The 19099-nt window shown below is 38.1% G+C and overlaps 1 protein-coding gene across 1 annotated transcript; it reads left to right on the forward strand.

Annotated features, from left to right (window-relative positions):
• The first annotated feature begins 720 nt into the window (after positions 1-720).
• GASK1B (golgi associated kinase 1B) lies at positions 721-14427 on the forward strand. Its single transcript, XM_014883686.2, has 5 exons — positions 721-999; positions 1595-2878; positions 9653-9867; positions 12822-13048; positions 13347-14427. The coding sequence occupies exons 2-5, from the start codon at positions 1882-1884 to the stop codon at positions 13552-13554; spliced, it is 1647 nt and encodes a 548-aa protein (XP_014739172.1). The 5' UTR covers positions 721-999; positions 1595-1881; the 3' UTR covers positions 13555-14427.
• Positions 14428-19099: the final 4672 nt, after the last annotated feature.

The following is a 19099-nucleotide window of genomic DNA, read 5'->3' on the forward strand; positions in this document are numbered from 1 at the left end:
AAGAACTGAAGTGGATGAAGAGATTTCTTACAATTCCAATTCCTCCAAAAACTCAGATTTAGAAAAAACAGGTGACAGGAAGGCTCTTTTACTGGTAATGGGCACGGATACATGGATACGGTAATGGGACTGATACTGAAATTTTAAATTGAGAGTACATATTTAGACATAAAGGTAAGTGATGGCTTATGGAAAAAAAAATACGCTCACAAAGTTTTATAAATTCATATTGGACAAATATGAAACATAAGCTAACATAACTGTCTATTCTCCTGTAGTGTTGGCTATGGAGAAGATAATATCTCCATTCTTTGAATTACAGTGAACATATACATTTTATTATCTTAGACTAGGAAAGTAGTCAGAAGTCAGAGGTTTGCCCTTAACTTTCGTCTGCCCCAGCTTTTCCAGCTGTACAGGGACTATGCTATGCCTTGTTCCAGAAAGCACAAATAGGAGACACTCCTGAGCTGTTTAGTAGCATATCAATAGCATTTTTAAGTTGGCTATCTGTTTTTTCGCTTCTCATCACAACAATATATGATTCCCAAAAGTTCAAAAATCCAGGGAGTGGGTGATATTTCAAACTCAAGACCCCCCAAAAAACTAAATGCAAGAAAGGGAATTTCTTCAGTACAGTTACATGCAGTGCACTAGAGGGCCCTCAGGATTTAGAAATAGATGGAATGCACTTTTGAAAGGCACATACTTCACAGGACTTTTCATTACCGAATTTAAAATAGAAGTTGCTGTGGTTTTGTGTGTGGAGTTGTTTAGTTTGGTTTTTTTTAATAACGTGAGGTTCATGTAAGTTTATAGCAATTCATATGCAAGCACCTCTCAGTAAAGTTAGCTTCTCAACAGTTCTTAGCTTGCAATGAAATACCTAAATGTGAATCATACTTAAAAGTAAAATATGTTTTAGATGCCAGCTTTTACTCAGTTACTTTTATTAACCTAAGGAGTTTACCAGAACAAAGGATGTGTCAAGCTGAATAGGTAAGAAAATTTATTTTTATAGCAATATATATGCAATGTGTGCTTATACTTTGTTTCTTGGAAAGGATATATAAGCCATTGTAATTTTATTTTAAAAACTATATAGCTAGACTCTTTTTATGGCTTCACAAGAGTGAAGAGGATTAACCATCTTTCAGTTTTAATGTGTGTTTATGAATTATGGGAACTATATTTATAGTCAACTAGGGAAATTTGGCACTGCTAATATATTTTTATATTTGTGAATATGTGCATATTTAACTACTAGTCACTGCTTTATATTTGGACCATTTACAGCATTTCCATAACATGAGGCTTAGTGAAGACTTTGTTTCATAAGAAAAAGATAATGATCTGGGTTTGATAAGCATTTCTTCTAATACTGGAATACATCCAGCCGAGATTGAAAATTGAGCCTGTGTTTAGTACAGGTTTTGATGTTTGATTTATACTGTAATGAGAAAGTAAAATATGTATCCTGACAAATTCTTACATGCATACTGTCTCATGTAGAACTTATTTTCTCTGAAAAATACAGAGCCACAAATGCTATGTGTGAGTAATGAAAGGAAATGCTACTATTTTCTTTTTGCAGTTTGTAAAGAAGATACATAGATCTTTTAGACTACAAGTCAGTAAACTTTGCTTACACAGCTGGCTCCATTCATTCTCTGAAGCCAATCACTTCCCCCGTGGTGGCTGATAAGAATTTAACAGTTTGAGAAGGTGGAGTGTCAGCATCCTTAGTGCTGACCACTTTCCCAGGCATATCAGTAGCCTCTGTCCATCACCCATGCTGGAAACTACTTGGAAAAGGAGAAATAGAAATTGGGGAAGGGAAATCATGCATCATCATCCTGGCTGGAATGTACAGAAGACTTTATGCTGTTTTCATCATGTGGATTCACTAGAGAAATGACCCCTTTTGATCAGCCAAGTAAAATCAAAAACTTGTTTATTTGCTGCCTGTGGCCCTCACGGGTGCTGAGGCTCTGGACTTGCCGGCGCCCAAGGACAAGGAGGAATCTGCTAGTGGGTACTGCGTGTGTGATCTACCTGGGATTCCTTGTCAGCCAAGTGGGTCATATTTTACCGCAGCACAAAGGAGGACATCAAAAGATCAGTTCCAGGAGTCTCCAAGATGCAGCTCAAACTCCTTTTCTGGGCATCCCACTGGATGGCACCCTGTCACCACCCAATTTCCAGGAACCCCAGCTTGGTAGCAATGGGACCTTGCTGCCACCCAATGTAGTTTATATCACCCTGCGGTCCAAACGCAGCAAGCCTGCCAACATCAGGGGCACAGTGAAGCCAAAGCGCAGGAAGAAAAATGCAATCCCGTTGTCCTATGGGCAGCACTTATCAAAAGCCAATTTTATGGGCTGGGAAGAGGCCTTTGCCCAACAGCAAGGGCGGGCCACACATGCCGCAGGCACAATGGGAGCAGCGATCTCTCTGGAGGCAAGAAAGTACCAACTGGATGAACGCAGGCATAAAGGAATTGGTATCAGGGAGAGAAGTCACCAGAGACCTGGGAAGATTTCTGGAGCTGTAAAGGCACAACTCCAGTCTGAGGAAAGCAATATCAGGATTTACAGCGAGAGCCCTCCCTCATGGATGAGCAAAGATGACATCCTAAACATGCGCATGCTGGCAGACTCTCCCATAGAGAGCATTCAAGAAGTACCTTCGCACAAAGCAGTCCTGGTAGTATTTGCAAGAGGTCCCAGCACTACAGGAACTGCTTGTAGTCAAGGACACTGTGGAATTGTCAAAAGACCTCTCGACATGAGTGAGGTTTTTGCCTTTCATTTGGACAGGATCTTGGGGCTAAACAGGAGCTTACCTTCTGTAAGCAGGAGATCAGAGTTCTTCCAAGGTAACACATTCGTGTGGTTTTCAACTTGCAGGTGGGGTGCAGAGATTTCCTTCCTGCTCAGCTTTAGCCATGGGGCAGCAGCAGCCACCCCCTTTAACTCCTGCAAACCCGAAAACTAACCCCATTGTTACAGGGAAATTAAGCCAGTGTCTGTGTGTAACTTCTGCAGTGCAGTTATCCTGTCCAAAGCATGAATGCTCCAAAGTTTGCATCAAATATCATAGAGTTACTGAGGGCAGTAATAGTTTCCTCACGATTCTGGAACAAGAAAAAGAGAAAGAGCAGTCTGTAGATTGCATGACATTGTACAGACTGCCTGAAGTGAAACTAGTGAAGGAGATTACAGAATCTCTGTGATTCCATAGGTATTTCTGATTTTTTAAAATCAACTTCACATCTTTCAGAATCGACTTTAGTAAAATACTGTTGGAACTTGTCACAAAAATTCATCTCTCAGGTGGTAGGAATGAGGTCAGATAATCTACTCAGAGGGGTACCTGCCTGCAGAAGCTTGAATCTTCTTTCATGGCACTAATCCCCTTGGGAACGAAAACATTTTTTAAAAATGCTTCCTTTTCCTCTGGTAGTTAAAACCCAATCAAACTACATTTCAGTGAATTCTGCTGTACATTTTGAGGTTCACTATACACATCTCTATATTATCCAAAGAAACACACAATAAATATTTCAATATGCTTGTTACATGATTAGTATAGAATTTCCAATTAAAATGTTGATTTTTAAGCTTTAGTGAAATTAAAGGTAGCATTCAGACACGTAATGTGAGTTAGAAGCCTACTTTAAAATTGCTACCTTCTTAAATGTCTTCAGCATAAGTCCTATTTTTGTACAGTTGCAAATTCAAAAGGACTGTGTTGCGTTTTAGTGAATCATTGGAAAAGTAGCTAGCTGTGTTTTTTGCTGTTTGTTTCTTGCTTGGAATCAGATTATACCAAATATTTTTATATCATTCTGTGTTTCTTAAAAAGAAAAGTAATGCTAGAATGATTTTCTAAAGTCTGACAGCAGGAAGACAGCCTCATGATCTCCAGTGTCTTCCTGCTTTGTAAACCTTCCCTTTGGCAGCCTGTACAACAATGGGAATGAATCTCTAGGAACAACAGTTTGGAGGCTTCTGAATATTATTCATACTTGCAGGGCATGGAAGATACATTATGCCTATTTTATTTTTAGGAACAAGATCTATTGCTATAGAGCTGTCATAAGGCATTAAGGTAGTTCGGCTGGGGGAACTCTGCACAGTGTGGCTGCAGAGATGACAGACTGCAAACCTTGGAAAACTGCTATTAGGCTAATTGTGCACTATGTTGCTCACTGTCTGTCACCTTACAGTATGTTTTGGACTGTCTGGGACAGAGTGTCTCATTCTGCCCTCTAATTTTCTTTTCCTCATAACTGGCTAAGTTCCTATTGCAAGAGGAGTGTTGCTAGGTGATGGGAAGAGAAATAACACTATTTTAGTCTCACTTTTTCCAGCTAAAGGCTGAACAGAGCATTTGGAACAGTGACTGCACCTTGTCTCTCATGATTTCTTTAGCCTGGAAATATGCTGGAACTCAGATGCCTAATGACTACTTGAGCTCTTTAGTATTTACATGCTTGTGTCTGGCATAATGTGAAAATATTTGTGCTAGGAAAATGAACAAAAATATAATTCTTAAAAATAACATGAACAATTAGCTCATTTAAATGGCCTATATGTTTAAGCTAAGATAGGTTGGCTCTGTAAAGTATTTACAGAGTGGCTTGTGTGAATCAGTTATTCACAAGGGAAAGCAAGCATTCCCGGATTAGATACTGTGCATGTGTGTATGAATGTACACTATTTCTAGGCTGACATATCTCTCTCCCTGACACATCCCTTTAGCTTGCCTCAGTTGTGATGTGATCCAACAAGACATGTTTGATGTAGCATTAAAATCATAAAAAACGGGCTTTTCAAAACTGTCATTCATTTTGTCAAAAGCGGTTTCAAAGAACTACTTAGTAAATCCCTGTACAGGTTTTATTTCCCCTTATTCCCACAGATCTGACACTGACTTTTTTAAAGTCCAGCAAAATACTGTATTCAAGTTCCCTATCTGCTGCCCTCACCTTCCCTAGTTAATTGTAAACCCTTTTAAGTGTTAACTGATTGTTTTTGTGGCTTATCTGATTTCTCCATCATCCATCCTGGATAGAAAAATCAGGTATGATAACTCTTTCTCTCATACTTTTACAATTAATTGACTGAATGTAAAAAGTAGTATACTGAGTAGTATAGGTAGGAAAAGCCCATTTGAGCTGGGCATAACAGTCTAAAAGAGCATGATTTCGTGCATACACAGGCAGTCATTCATTATTTCCATTACTACCTGAGATGTGAAAAATGTCTCCAAACACCTATAAAAAGAAGTTTGTAAAACACCAAGAAATAATCATAAAATTGTGTCTATTGTGGAATAAATGAAGGCTGACCCTTATGTGTCTGAGTTTTGGGACGGTCACATTAATACTACAGCATTAAGAAATTTCATGATTTCATAACCTTAACCTGAGGAATAGAAGAGACATAAGTGACCTTGCTTGGCGACCTTGCTTAATGGCTTTTGCACAGGAGCTAAGTCAAATGCCTGCATGTATGGCCTCCAGCTCAGCAATGCATTTGTGGTTTGGGACGGTGGCAATATTTGTTAGGCTTTAGCTGGAGCTGGAGTTCGTGAGCTGGGGCAGGCTGGCTTCTCTGTCTCAGCTGACAGCTAAAGGGATCCTGCTCTGGCTCCTTGGATAGCAGCAGCGAGGCTGGGCTCTTTGTTCAGCTTTTGGTACAATAGCTGTTGCTATGCAGTTTTGTTGCACCACTTGCTGAGGGACTGAACTACTGTGGGCTCATGACTACTTCTCTTCCGCTCTGGTTTTCTGATATCCTGAGTCTGACTAAACTGAGAATATGCACTGGTGTACTCAATCCACTATTTGTCCAGAGCCTCCTTTTTCCCCCCAAACATGCAAGAAACACCTTTCATGGTTGATTTAATGCAAATACATGAATGATATGATAGCTCCACTGGTTGCACTTATTTTGCTTTACTGGCCTCTGCATGATCATAAAAGGTGTCCTAGATTTTTCTGTCTTATACCCTGTGCTATCAGCCTGCTCTTATCATCCCATCAAAAATTATGCAATTTGAATCACCAATGTCAGGGCAAAGAATAAAAACCTAACACGGCTTTATGCTTTCTGAGTGTTCTAAAATACTTCCACATAGTGTTGTACCTCTCAAAGAGGTACAAGAGGCATATTTCCAGTATTCTGTTGGGTAGAGAAGTTCATATACAGGCAATAATACAGGCCACAGTTTAGAGAGCAACTAATGCACATTTCATGCATTCATTAATACTGACATTGCAATGAAGCGCGTAGGGAAGACAGAAAAATAAATGACCCAACTTCTCTCTACTTTCTGCTTATGTTCCTTGTATTTTCCCTAAAAAACTTAAAACTCTCAAAATCGTGCTCTGTGTGCTAGTCCCTCTCATTTTCCACACTGAATAATCCTTTATTTCTAATACATGGACATTTAAACTCTTCTTGCAAATATGCCAGTGGTAAGATGTACTGCCTTGCAGTGAACAATGGTGAGTTTGAGAAAGGGCTTTAACTATCTCATGAAAGATTTTCTGGTGTTAGTGTTATCTTCTGGGCATATTTGAAAATGCTTTCTTTTGAGGAAGTTAGAAAAAGTGTTGTAGTTATAAGTCAGAGCACAAGATTAGAGTAATGTTTGCAAGAGCAAAAAGTGATTCCTAACCACATGAGAAGCATACCGTTTATTTTCAAAGTGATGTGGCGTGTGGAAATGTAAGATGATGCCTGTGTTGAAGAAGCCATGCAGTGATACATCACCAAGCAGCACATGAAGCAGTTTGAGTACCTTGAGGCGGTCTAGTCTCAGCAGCCTGAGGTTTCATCTGTGTTAGCTTATTCAACTTAGATAAGACATTTTTAGAAATGTTTTGATACTCAAAAATATGTATGAATTACTAGGGAGATGGTTTCAGCATGAGTTTGGAAAAATCTTTCCCATACAATTTTGAAGATTGCCTTTGGATAGGTAAGTAGATATACAGATCTAAAATGGCATATAAAAACAAAATGAAGGCAATCAGCTCTGGGCGAGATTCAGTGCAGTGCTGCTGCAGCAACGGAAAAGCAGCACCCCTCTGTGTTAATATGTAAAGCTGACGAGGAAAGAAGCATATACCCTTCCCAATTCTGACTGTAGGTCTCTTCACTGTTCAGGTAATTTCAGCCCCATCCTCATGAGGCTTGAATCAGAAAAGCTCCACTGATTTCACTGGGGTCATGCCAATTCATGCAACTATGAATCAGACCCCTTATCTGCTTTACTTCAGCATCTTCATGTTTTTCCTGCAAGTGTCAAAAATTTGAGTCACAGCTCTTTTCTGAAGCTGCTGTTACATATTCCTGTAATCCAATTTATATTACAGAGTTGAATGATTTTTTTTAGATCATCTTTTCTGCTCCCATTTCCTTTGAAATGCAAACATTTCCTGTATTTAACCATAGCCTTTTAAAAATGTTTTTGTATCTTAATGGAAACTGGCATGATATTATTCATAGTTTTCAATTATTTATATTGCTATTGTTTATCATGTCCTTTTTGGGTAGACAAGAGATGTTTGTTTTCTTAATAAACTGTTTATGTATTTGATTTGTGGAAGAACTCATGAACGGTTACGTAAGTTTTTACTGGAGATATAAAAATACATCAGATTTGGTCCTGAGGAAACCTGTCTTTTTTTGGTGAGAATTTCCAATGCTTAGATAGACCTTCTCCAACTTTCTTGGAAAAGAAGCCTAACCCATAGCTGACCTAACTGGGGTGAAATCATCTGCAATGTAGGTGATAGAGCCAGAGTGAGAGAGATGGAGGAGTGGGTAGGATTTCCCAAATAAGTTTTATTTATTCAGGCACCTCTGTAGGGAGAAGCCTGATTTTCAGGAGTGCTCAGCTCACTTTTTCAGTGGGGGAGACTATGGAGCATGGTGCTAATAAAGGTAATACTGATCATAAAGAAAGAGCAATTGATGCTCCTAATGGAAAGACAGAGTCTGTGTTTCTAAGGAAACACTGGGCAACTGGAAGGGAAGTTAAAGAGGTAGTGGGTCATTGGGTTGGATTTGGAAGGAAGGACTGCCTTGTATGTGCAGGCCATGGTGGAGAGAAGATCAGGTGCATTCTGGTTTGGAAAGGAGTTGGCTTTTCTCTTGGGCTGGATTGCATGTGGGGCCAGTCTGTCATGCTTGTTTGGTGAATGGGAGATGGAATTTTGCACGTTTCAGTGCTAGGTACAGGCAAAGATCATTTCTTACCTGTTTTACAGCAGTCAGCGTCCTTTGAGCAAGTTGCTTTTTGATTCAGCTGTATGGATGTTGTTTTTCACAGTCCTGGCTGCTTACAAATGGAGCATTGACATTGGCAGCTTCTACCTCACTGTTGGCACTGATACCTGTTTTCCATGGGCTATTTTCTGTCTGGTTTGCTTCTGAAGAAGGTGGACTGGATCTCTTGCCTTCATGTGTTTCTAAAAGCTTTTTTGCAGATCTGTCTCTGTCACCATGGGCACGTGGAAGACAAAGAGACACTTTAGGCTGCACTTAACTGTGCAATTTTGCAAAGTGTAGACTAAGTTCAATGAACTTCAAGATGAATATGAATAATTTTTAAAGCTTTATATATGTTCCAACACTTTTTAGTAAACAGTAGTTAAGATTTGCAGTTAAATGGTTCTTCTTCTATGTACTAACACATATTTTGATCTTCTGTCTACACACTCCAAAATATAAAAGATTTATTTGTCTTAATGTGTACAAGCTGTTGCCAGTCATGGGTCCTTAGCAGTTTAAGCAGCAGTAGCATTGCATCAGGAATAAAAGGAGTTTTCTAATAAGATAGATATATCTGTTCCTTGATACTGTATGAAATATATTTATCAGTTCTTATACTGGAAAAGCTCATTTTGAATTTGACAATGTTTATTCTCACAGTGAAGCTGAATACTAGAATTCACCAAAGAGAAATCCTCTGTCTTAGTTTCAGGGAAGAGAAGAATATTCTTTACACAGAAGAACTAAAGAATTTGGCTAAAATATCTGCTATACAAAACAGATCTCATATCTAGGTAAAACCCCCCAAACTCGTTAAGTTTTTTATTCATGCTAAGTGCACACTCTCTAGTATTCTCATATATCCTTTCAGAGCTGCAGAGTCATACATTATAGGTTTAAAATACTAAAAATAGTAAAATAAATCCACTTTGAGTGAAAGATTTGTGGTGTCTCTATGTCCATTATGCAAAGAACTTTTGGCATAAGTTTCTAGCTCTTTAAAATCAGCAGTTCACTGGAATCAGAGGGAAATTACATTGTTGATTCACAGTGACATTGTAGGCTTTTAACCTACCTAGAAACTTTTTAACAGTTTGGTTTAGTATATGCTTCTGTACATTAATCTCTTGCTTCAAAGAAAAAAAGTCTTCCATACACTGAAGGCCCTATGCCTATGCTTCTATTCCTGTGGTGGCTGGTTGTGGATGTAGGATAAGACCACATTAATGTCAAGATATTAGTCCCTAGCTGGTTCTCCTGCCAAATCTGTAAATTACTAATTCTTAGGCAATGTCTAAAGAACAATCAAATAAAACTTACAGTATTGCACTATATTAATGATATTTTTTCCCTTTTTTCAGGTGGTCAAGCCTGTCCTGTTATCCTCTGGGATTCCTCACTGAGTCCAACAGATAACAGTACCCATTCTTCAGTGAGGTTAACATGGGGACAATATCAGCAGCTATTGAAGAAGAAGTGCTGGCAGAATGGTAAAGTTCCCAAAGCTGAATGGGGCTGTACTGGAATCCATCATCATGAGTGGTCCAAGATGGCACTCTTTGATTTTCTCTTGCAGGTAAAATGTTTACTGACTTATTTGTCTCATAAGTCATGTAAACAAACATAGGATTTTTAGGAAAAGTAATTTTAGTGTATTTAATTTTTTAAATGGGGACCAGAGGTATTTGCATAGTTTGAAATTATTTCTGGTTATTTCTTATGATTAAAATATCCAAATGCAGCTTATAATCAGGCAGGAAGCCTAACTAATTTCTTTTTAAGGAGGAAGCAAGGGCTTTTGCCTTGATTTATTTCACCTTGAGGCAGGCATACTGTTTCTCCTTCACTCCTTGTTTCTCCAAACAGAGATCTTGACTGTGTTCACAACTGTAAATCTCTGTTTACTCTGTGGTCCTTCCTGTACCTCCCCAGCCCCAAGAGATGACTGAAGTGATTTTGGTGAGCTGCAGTCTGGAGCAAGGTAACAGTTGTAGTGGATAATTTTTCTTTTTTTTTTAAAAAAACCCCAGACAGTGACTTAGTAAAGAAGGAGTAGAGCAGCAACTGATGAATGATAAATCTGCTTTTCTATTATCTAGAAGGAGTGATTGGTTAAAATAAGATACAACAGGATTGAACTTCACATGACAGGAGACAAATTACTTTTGTACTAATAGCTGGTATCAGAGTGATTTATATCTCCAGTAGCTACCAGTCAAGAAAATGCATTCCAGAAAGTGAGTGAAAGTGACTGTCATAGTTCTTAAAAGCTACAATTTTATCTGCGAGCCCTCAGAGTTTATCAGCAGCAGAATATGAAAACTTGAAAACAAAAAAAAAATGCCAAGAAAGCGTTCAATATTAAAAAAAAAAACACCCGTGCTTGATGAGTCATTCGGAAATAAAGAATACTGGTGAAAAGTATTCTCTGTTAAGCATAATTTTCTCAGAAAAATAGGTTTGGCACCTCCAATAGATCTTCCTAATGTATGTTTTAAATGCTGTAAAACATAGGAGCAGGATATAAAATGCTTGTAGTTGACCTTTACTTGCTTCCTTCAAGAACTCAAGCAAAATGGATTCTTTAATTTTGGGGGTGTGGACCTCTTATGTATATAAATGTATGACAGAAAATTCTGCTAAACTATATGCATCAGTTCCAGAGTGTTCCATCATTGTGTCTTAGCACTGAAATGGTGCAAGATATCATGAAGAGGCTGTCTGTAAGAACAAGATCTCCCTGTGTATTTAATAGATGTAGAGAAGTGCAAAGGACTGAGGTCTGTACATCAAAGGAGTCTTTCTAGAAGCAGTCTGCTTTACTTTTTTACCTTTGGATGGATTGAATAAGAGATCCCAGGAGAGAGAACACTGAAAGCAAGAGGGGCTCTGTAGCCTTCAGGTAATGAATGCTGCTCATGAAAGGAGAAAGAGGAAGAGAAGTCTGTTCCTTTCCCCAGGATTTTGATATTTGGAAACAAAAACTGTCAGCAATACAACTAGGAATAGAACTACATATAAAAAACGCGAAACAAAATCAAAGCAAACAAATTCTCAGACTTTCATTTCATTAAAGAGCTGGCCTTTGCATTCCAATATGCAATGAAGTTCTGCAGCAGGTGGGGTCCTAACAATTCATGTTGCTGGGATGTTACAAAAATAAAACTGTAGTTTTAGAAAGCTTACGTAAACAGTACTGGTTTTTTGCTTAGAGCAGTTTGAAGAGTTCACAGTAAACAAAAAAGGACAATGAGTGAGAAAAAATGAGTGACCTTTAATGAGCTACTCGTTAAGTGCTAGATGCACCAGACCAGACTTCCAGTCTCTAAACACCTGCTAGTGGGAGCAGGTCTGCTCTCTGGGAAGATAAGCTGGAGCCAAAGGCAGCTCTAGGGCAGGCAGGGCCAGCAGCAGGAGAGGCAGGCCAGCCAGAAAGATGGTGAAAGCCACAGGCCCTCTTTGTAGCCCAGTGAGCATTAGGCACAGACAAGGCAGCTCCAAGACTAACAGGCAGGAAGCTCAACAACAACCCAGGAACAAGGAGCACAAAACACCCCCACGCACCCCCTCCTCTGAAGGACTCAGGAGCTACCTGAGATTAATGGGGGCTCCTGTGCCCAGGGCAAAGGTGGGACATGTAAAAGTCCAAGAGGAGACTTCTAAGGGCAATCCAGGCCTATTTGTGTGCTCAAGGCTGTAGCAATGTTGAATATTTACTCTCTTCTACTCTCAAGGGGTAGAAGCACTTTCAAGGAGTGATTTATCCTTCCTGTATTAGATCGTTATCCTAAAATGGCATCCATTGCTCTGGATGTGCCTTGTTCTTGTCATTGTTTATGAAAGGGAACAGAAACGACCAAAGTCAAAAGAGATGCCTAACACTTACACCACAAAAGTTAGGCCAGATTTATGTACTCTTTCCAGCTAAGTGCTATGTGATGAATAATCCAGCTTTTGCATGGGAAAAAATAGTCTAAACCATCATGTCATAAAAGTATATTCCACAGGGAGGCTGCTCTGTGATTATAAATACATTGTTCTTACATTTTATAGCCTCTGATGGTTTGTCGTGCCCTTCACTAGTCTTTTCAGTTATTTTGCATTCTGTTAGCCTAATAGATCCCACAAAATGAAGGTCCTCTGTGTGTGTCAGACTGTGCTATTTCTATTGTTCTCCAGCAGAGAAAATGTAAAATACCCCCAAAGCTTCTGACAAAGAAAATAGAATTGTATTCACCATTCTGTTATTCCAGTTACACAGTGGTATTGTTCCATTATTTTCAAAGAATTTCTACTGACATAATAGATCATTGCTATAAAATGGGCAAAATATACAGTCTGAGAAATTGCTTTTAGCAGTACCTGAGGTATGAGGACCAGGTCTTCAATGCTGTTTCACTGTTTTTAGTTACACTTGTACTGAGCTTGCTTTCCTGTCAACTGGGTCAGAGAGCAATGTCTTACAGTGACACTTTGCCTCAAGTACTTTGATATTGTTTTCACTTGGCACTCTGCTGTACTTTGTTTTAGATCTATAATCGACTAGACAGAAATTGTTGTGGATTCAAACCTCTCAAGGAAGATTTCTGCATGCAGCAAGGACTGAAGCTGAAATGCAATGATCAGGATGCTGTTGATCTGACACACATAGTTCAGAGAAGGCATGACCAAAGGCACTTGGCCTTTATAGACAATAAGGGTTTCTTTGACAGAAATGAGGACAATCTTGACTTCAAAATACTACAAGGAATCAATGAGTAAGTTTTAAAATATTAATTTTGTAAAAGGATTGATAATTTATTCCCAGTTTGAGTATGAGACATTAAGCTACTGGAATAGATATCATTGGCCCAAGACATTGACAAGATATATCTAAAAATGTGTGAGTAATCCCACAGCTGTGAAAGATACAATTAACATACATATGATTAGGCATGCTTGACTTCCTTTGCTGAGTTGCAGCCTGTATTTGTACAATTGATTGCTAAACCACAACATAAATACTGCAATTCAGAGTAATGGCAAAAACTGATTAATTTCTTTGTGCTTTTCCAGATTCCCTGCATCTGCAGTTTCAGTTCTGAGGAGCCAGCGTTTACGTGAGAAGTTGCTCCAGTCTTTGTTCCTTGACAAAATATACTGGGAGAGCCAAGGAGGAAGAAAAGGAATTGAAAAGCTTATTGATGTAATAGAAAGGAGGTCCAAAATTCTTCTTACTTATATAAATGCACATGGAGCCAAAGTATTGCCCATGAATGAATGAAACAGTCTTGTTTCCATCTGAAAGGAAGTCTTAAAAAAATATTTTATGGGGCAGAAACTGATGGTAAAATTGATTTAATTCATAGCATTATTTTTTTCCCAAACTTTAAAAGTTTACTTTTAAATAAGAAATCTTACATGGTTTAAAAGCAACATTTAAATGTCATCTGCAGCTCAACACAATGCAGTCTCTTCTATGTCACCAGTGAAATGAACCAAATGATAATATGCAGAAATATGTAGGTACCATGAACACTCTTTCTGTTAAACTGTTTGGAAATTATCAGCAAGATTTTCAGTACATTATGCTAGATTGCTCTTTCTTCCCTCACTGAAGTTAGTAAGCTGCAAGTCTGAAAGGGAAAAGAGACGTGTAAGCACTTGATACATTGATGACACTTGCTGAAACATATCTAGTACAGGAATTTGTTCTTTTATTAGGTATACTAAAATGCCAGCATTTCCAAGGGCTTCTTTCACTTTGTTTTATTTTGTTCTTTTGAAATCTGAGAACTAAATTCAGCTTTTTAAATGCAGGACATGAGGGAATTTTAAAAACAAGTGAGGAGAACATGGCTTTAACAATAATAATTATTATAATAAATACAGTTTTTACTTGTCCAGTATGGAGTACAATTCATCATGACTCACTCATTGCAATGTATTTTTTCAATACAAGTTGTTCAGATGTTTGGGTGGATGATCTGATATTTTCTGTCTATTGATTAACTGGGTATTTTTTAAAAAATAGCTTTAGCTTTGTGCAAATATGCTGCTAAATAAGTACAGGTTTTGTTTTTTGCAAAATTCTTAACAGTATTTTTGAGAATATTATCAAAAAGCAGATATCTTAACAAGAGTGTTGTTAAATGCAGCAGAGGAAATGTTTATTCTGTGGGCTCAGCTGTAGCCAGCAATTCAGGCTTGGGTTTCCATTGAGATTGACCAGTGTGGGGTCAATCTAAATCTAAACAAACCCAACATCTGTCAGATGTCAGATGTGTGGGGTGATGATTGTAACTGAGAACTTGCCCCAAGTGTTCCCACATGTATGGCTGTTTGGGAAGGTTGGATAAGCACTTTGGATTTTTGCCCTTGAAATGCTCCAGAAAGAAAATCTCAATTGACACAGCCTATCATCACATAGATCTTCTACCTGATTGTTTAGAAATACTCTTCCCTTCTTTCTAGAGAAATATCATCTCTTTGCCATAAGGTAATGGTAGAAGCTGGATACTTGCATAGCTTCTCTTGTCTTTATGTATTGTAAAAATATATAGGGTGTGAAAGAGTTTTGAAAGTGCTTGTGTAATGTCATTAACAACGAACTAAAATATCTCATGTCACTGTTAATGTGGATGGGTGAATTTAATGTTTTAAATGACCACAGTTCCACTGCAGCTAAAATCAGTTTTCTTTCTTAGTATCAGAAAACCCATTAACAATAATTGCATTACTAGAAGAAATAGATCTCAATGTAGGCAGAGTTAAGTAAAATTTTAAGACCTTAGCCAGCTAAATAATATTTCATTTTATTTTGTCAGCAAAGGACAGATCAATTTGTTAAAACTTCCTAGAACTTAACTATTTCCTCAAGAGGATGTATTTTAGAGTGCCTTGGACTTTTAAACATCAAGGTAGAATTTTACAGGATTTTCAATTTATCCCTTTTTTAAAAGTGTTGTAACTTATTAGCCAGATAATTTTCAGCACAGAAACAAAAGTGTTACTTTGGCTTGCACTGTGAACAGAGTCTAGAGAAAGAAATAATCATCATTCCATTTCACATGGAATTCCTGTTGCAGTGGATTTCACTCTATGATGGCCATCACAATCAGTTTGTCTCATTTTCTAGCCCATCTCACAGGTTTCTTTCTGTTAGATAGCTGTTCAAATGGGTTATCCCTCACTGCTGGGAGTGAGAGAAAGGCATGACTCTCAGCTGCACTGAGCTTAGGAGAGGGCCCAGCAGAGTTGTGAGTGTAGCTGAGTATGACAAGGTCCCATGAGAACTGTCTTCTATCTTTAGACTGCACATCCTGATGCTGAATCACTGCCTCACTTTGCCCAGTTGTAATCTTTTCCCAGAATTGGCTCATTGCTGAAGAAAAGGAAATATCTTTCCAGGCTGGATCATTTATTTTTTATGGTGATAACTCGATGCATTCTTCTCCATTTCTTCTGAACATGGACTAGTGTTTCCTTGAGCATGACACATGCTTTTTTAATTGCCTGGCAGTTCAATGCCAGCTCTTAAAGCAGCAATGTAATTGCCTATGAAATTGCCCTGTTGCAGAGGCTGGAATTGCACTCACTTTGCCACTACGGCCCCGCACTGAGGGGTGGGTCACACCTTGGGAGCAGAAAACCTGAAGTGTGGCCACAGCAATTTCTCTATGGCTTTTTGCTGTTAGTTTGCATTCTAAGGAGGCAAGGAGGAGGGGGAGGTCTTTTGCATAGGATAAAAGAGGATTTATTACTCTGGGGAATTCTGGAGCAAAAGACAAAAATGCAAGGGTGCAAAAGCCAAAATATGGGGTAGGTTCATGGGGAGGGTACAAATCATTAGCAAATTGGAGAAATTCTGCGGAGGAGTAAAGGGTAGGGTTCACAAAGGCATTGTCCAATGAGGGGGGGAAACTGGGTCACATGGACTAATGAGATGTCCAGTTTTTAGGGGATTTCCAAAGGGGTATTCCAAGCAGGGGGTAGGCAAAAATAGGATTGACAGGGAATTCAGGGTAGATTGACAAGGTGGGTGGGAGGGCATAATTTGGACTAAACCATTAATTTGGACAAAACATGCCATTAACCAGAAACACATTGCAACATTGCCCTGAAGCTGACCTGAACCAATGCCTCTCAGTAGTCCTGGATTCAAGAGACCTGAGTAGCCACAATGCTGTGCAGTACCTAAAAATCTCACCAAGCATGAAAAGCATAACCGTAAAAAGCAAAATTTCTGGAGACTGTCAGAGGGCAAAGAAATACTCCTCACACTGTGTTAGCATGCCATATTTCATGTACAAACACTCTTGTACTCTTCAGGTAAGCCAGGAGACTCTGAGATTGGACAGTGAGACAGGACTGCAGATTGCTTCTAGTTCTCACATGTTGGTAACAAACTCCAGAAAGTGCTTTTTCCCTATGATATTTATCCTGCTGCTGTGGAGCTTGGTATGTAATCCAGTATTGTGAATAATGTAAAATATGATTGCAGTAGCTCTTACAAATGCATACTAGCCAAGTTCTAGCATTTTTTAAAATAAAACTGAAGAATTCAATTTTTTTTGAGTGCATTTGCATAAATGCTATAATAAAAATTACAAACAGATCACTTTAGGTTTGTTTGTTTATTCTCTGCTACGACATTTAAGATACCTGCTTCAGTAACAGGGGTAAAGTTTATTGGGAAATTGGTTCACATCCGTTGGAAGTAGCATGACTTTGGACTGACAGGAACTGCACTGTAGCTAAAGTAATAACTGAGAGGAAAAATACTGAAGAAGCTTCATTCAGCCTATGGTGACTGATAGAAAGCCAAGAAACTGCTTTAGTCCTCTTTGCTGGGCTGTCTTCTATTTCTGGGCATATGGAATCAGACAAAAATTCGTGTTGCACATTATGTGGAAGGGTGTTACCAACAGCAGCAGTGCAAAACCTGTGGGTGGAAAAAGGCGATTATGTCACTCTTGAATCTGCCTGAAAGCCAGAACCACATGAAATGGAATTACTAAGAAAGTCAAAAGAGTTTGCTTTCAAAAGAGTTTGAAATTTCGTAACACTGGTAGACAGAGCTTAAAATAAGTAGCACAGGCACAGATGCCTTAAAATTCCTTGTGAGCCTGCCAGCAAGTTAATAGTCTTAAAGGTTTCAGAAGCTGCGGACATGAAAACTGTGGAGCACTGTGAGATCAGTTTCCTTCTTTTCTTGTGCAGGTATTCTATAATGCACCATATTAAAATAAATAAGTAAAAAACATATTAATTCCATGGTTTCAAGCTCACAAATGCAAATTCAGGGTACATTAAGGGACAAGGTTCCCGCAGCAAATCTGGGAAGGCTTTCATGCATGTGTGTATATGCAGACACAAAAATACATGTATATGTATTTACACTTTGGATTGTTTCTGTAAAATGGTCAATTTGGCTAGTAAAGAGTGAGCTGTTTATATAATTTACTGTTTACATGTAGAATTGTATTTGTGAGCCTAAGTCCAATTTCGGGTATACACAAGTTGAAGTTTAAATAAACAATTTTGATAGATGAAACATTTTTCCTCAAAGGATTAACTCATCTTTTGCTAACCCATTTATATAATCTTTAAAGTTTTTTACTGACAATTGTAGAGAAAAACAGCAATATGTTTGTAACTATGCTAAACTTCTGGAGTGATATCAACTCAGATTTTTTAAAGTTTTATACTAGATATTGAATTTCCAGTTTATTTTGGAATTTATGAATTTTAATAGTCTATTTGTCCTTTAATTAGTAACACTAACAGTATTTTCACGAGTAATGACTCACTTGAATCTCTGCTGCTATTGTCATGTAATGTGGAGAATATACAAAATAAAAGAAATATCTTTATCAGATTTTCAGTTCAGATCTCTAAGTTGCAATCAAAAAACCCTAATATATATTATTGTAATATGTGGATCATTGGTTAGTGTTTAGAAAGAACTATGGCCTTGAAACTGCTTCTTCATAGAAACAATCCAAAACAGATCATAAGAATCTTTCTGTAGAAATGTTTTCTAGCTATTTACTCATGAGACTTGCAACTCTTTCTCACTAAGATGATTCAGTGTAGCTGTGAATCTTCTTGTTACTGCAGCATTGGTATTTACTACCTTCTTTAGCCATTCTGACAGTACCTACTTAGACAAACATTGAGCAGAAAAGGCCATGCCCATTTATAATGCCAGAATAGAAGTATTGGTCAATGACTTATAAACTTCCTAACATGCCATGAGCAAACACAAGAATAGCAGAGAGACACTGGACTCCATGTGGAATAGAGACTCACAGAGTTAAAGTAGCCTAAAAACTTTTGGCCTCTGAAGTTTACGATTTTTTGCCACGATCCAAGAGAGACTAACAGGAAACAAAAAGATGCTGAAACATTTTTAAACATTCTCTTTCCCACAGAAATTTTGTTTGTTTTGTTTTATTTTTTTAAATTAAAAATATTATTTATTTTTTGCACATTACTGCATGCTTCAGGCTAAATTCTATCAGATATATTTGTGTGAATTAATTTCAATTTCACTGAATTATCCCATTCCAGATAAAACAATTTAAGTCAGTTAGGTTAATCTATATGCTCAGAGGCTGGAGAACTGAAACCCCAGGTCAAAGGGAGACCTTAGGAGAGTGACATATTAATAAGGAACATTTCCTGAAATATAGCATGAATATAGAACTTAGAATGTAAGTTCTCTAAACAATATCTGTGGGATCCAAGAAGGATCTACAAGTGTTCTTTGAAGACTTTCAGCCTGTTCCACTTATATTTCTGTGTGTAAGGACATTCAAAGAGGA

The sequence above is a fragment of the Sturnus vulgaris genome, chromosome 4 (assembly GCF_052056855.1).
Source record: "Sturnus vulgaris isolate bStuVul1 chromosome 4, bStuVul1.hap1, whole genome shotgun sequence".
In the NCBI taxonomy this organism is placed as follows: domain Eukaryota; kingdom Metazoa; phylum Chordata; class Aves; order Passeriformes; family Sturnidae; genus Sturnus; species Sturnus vulgaris.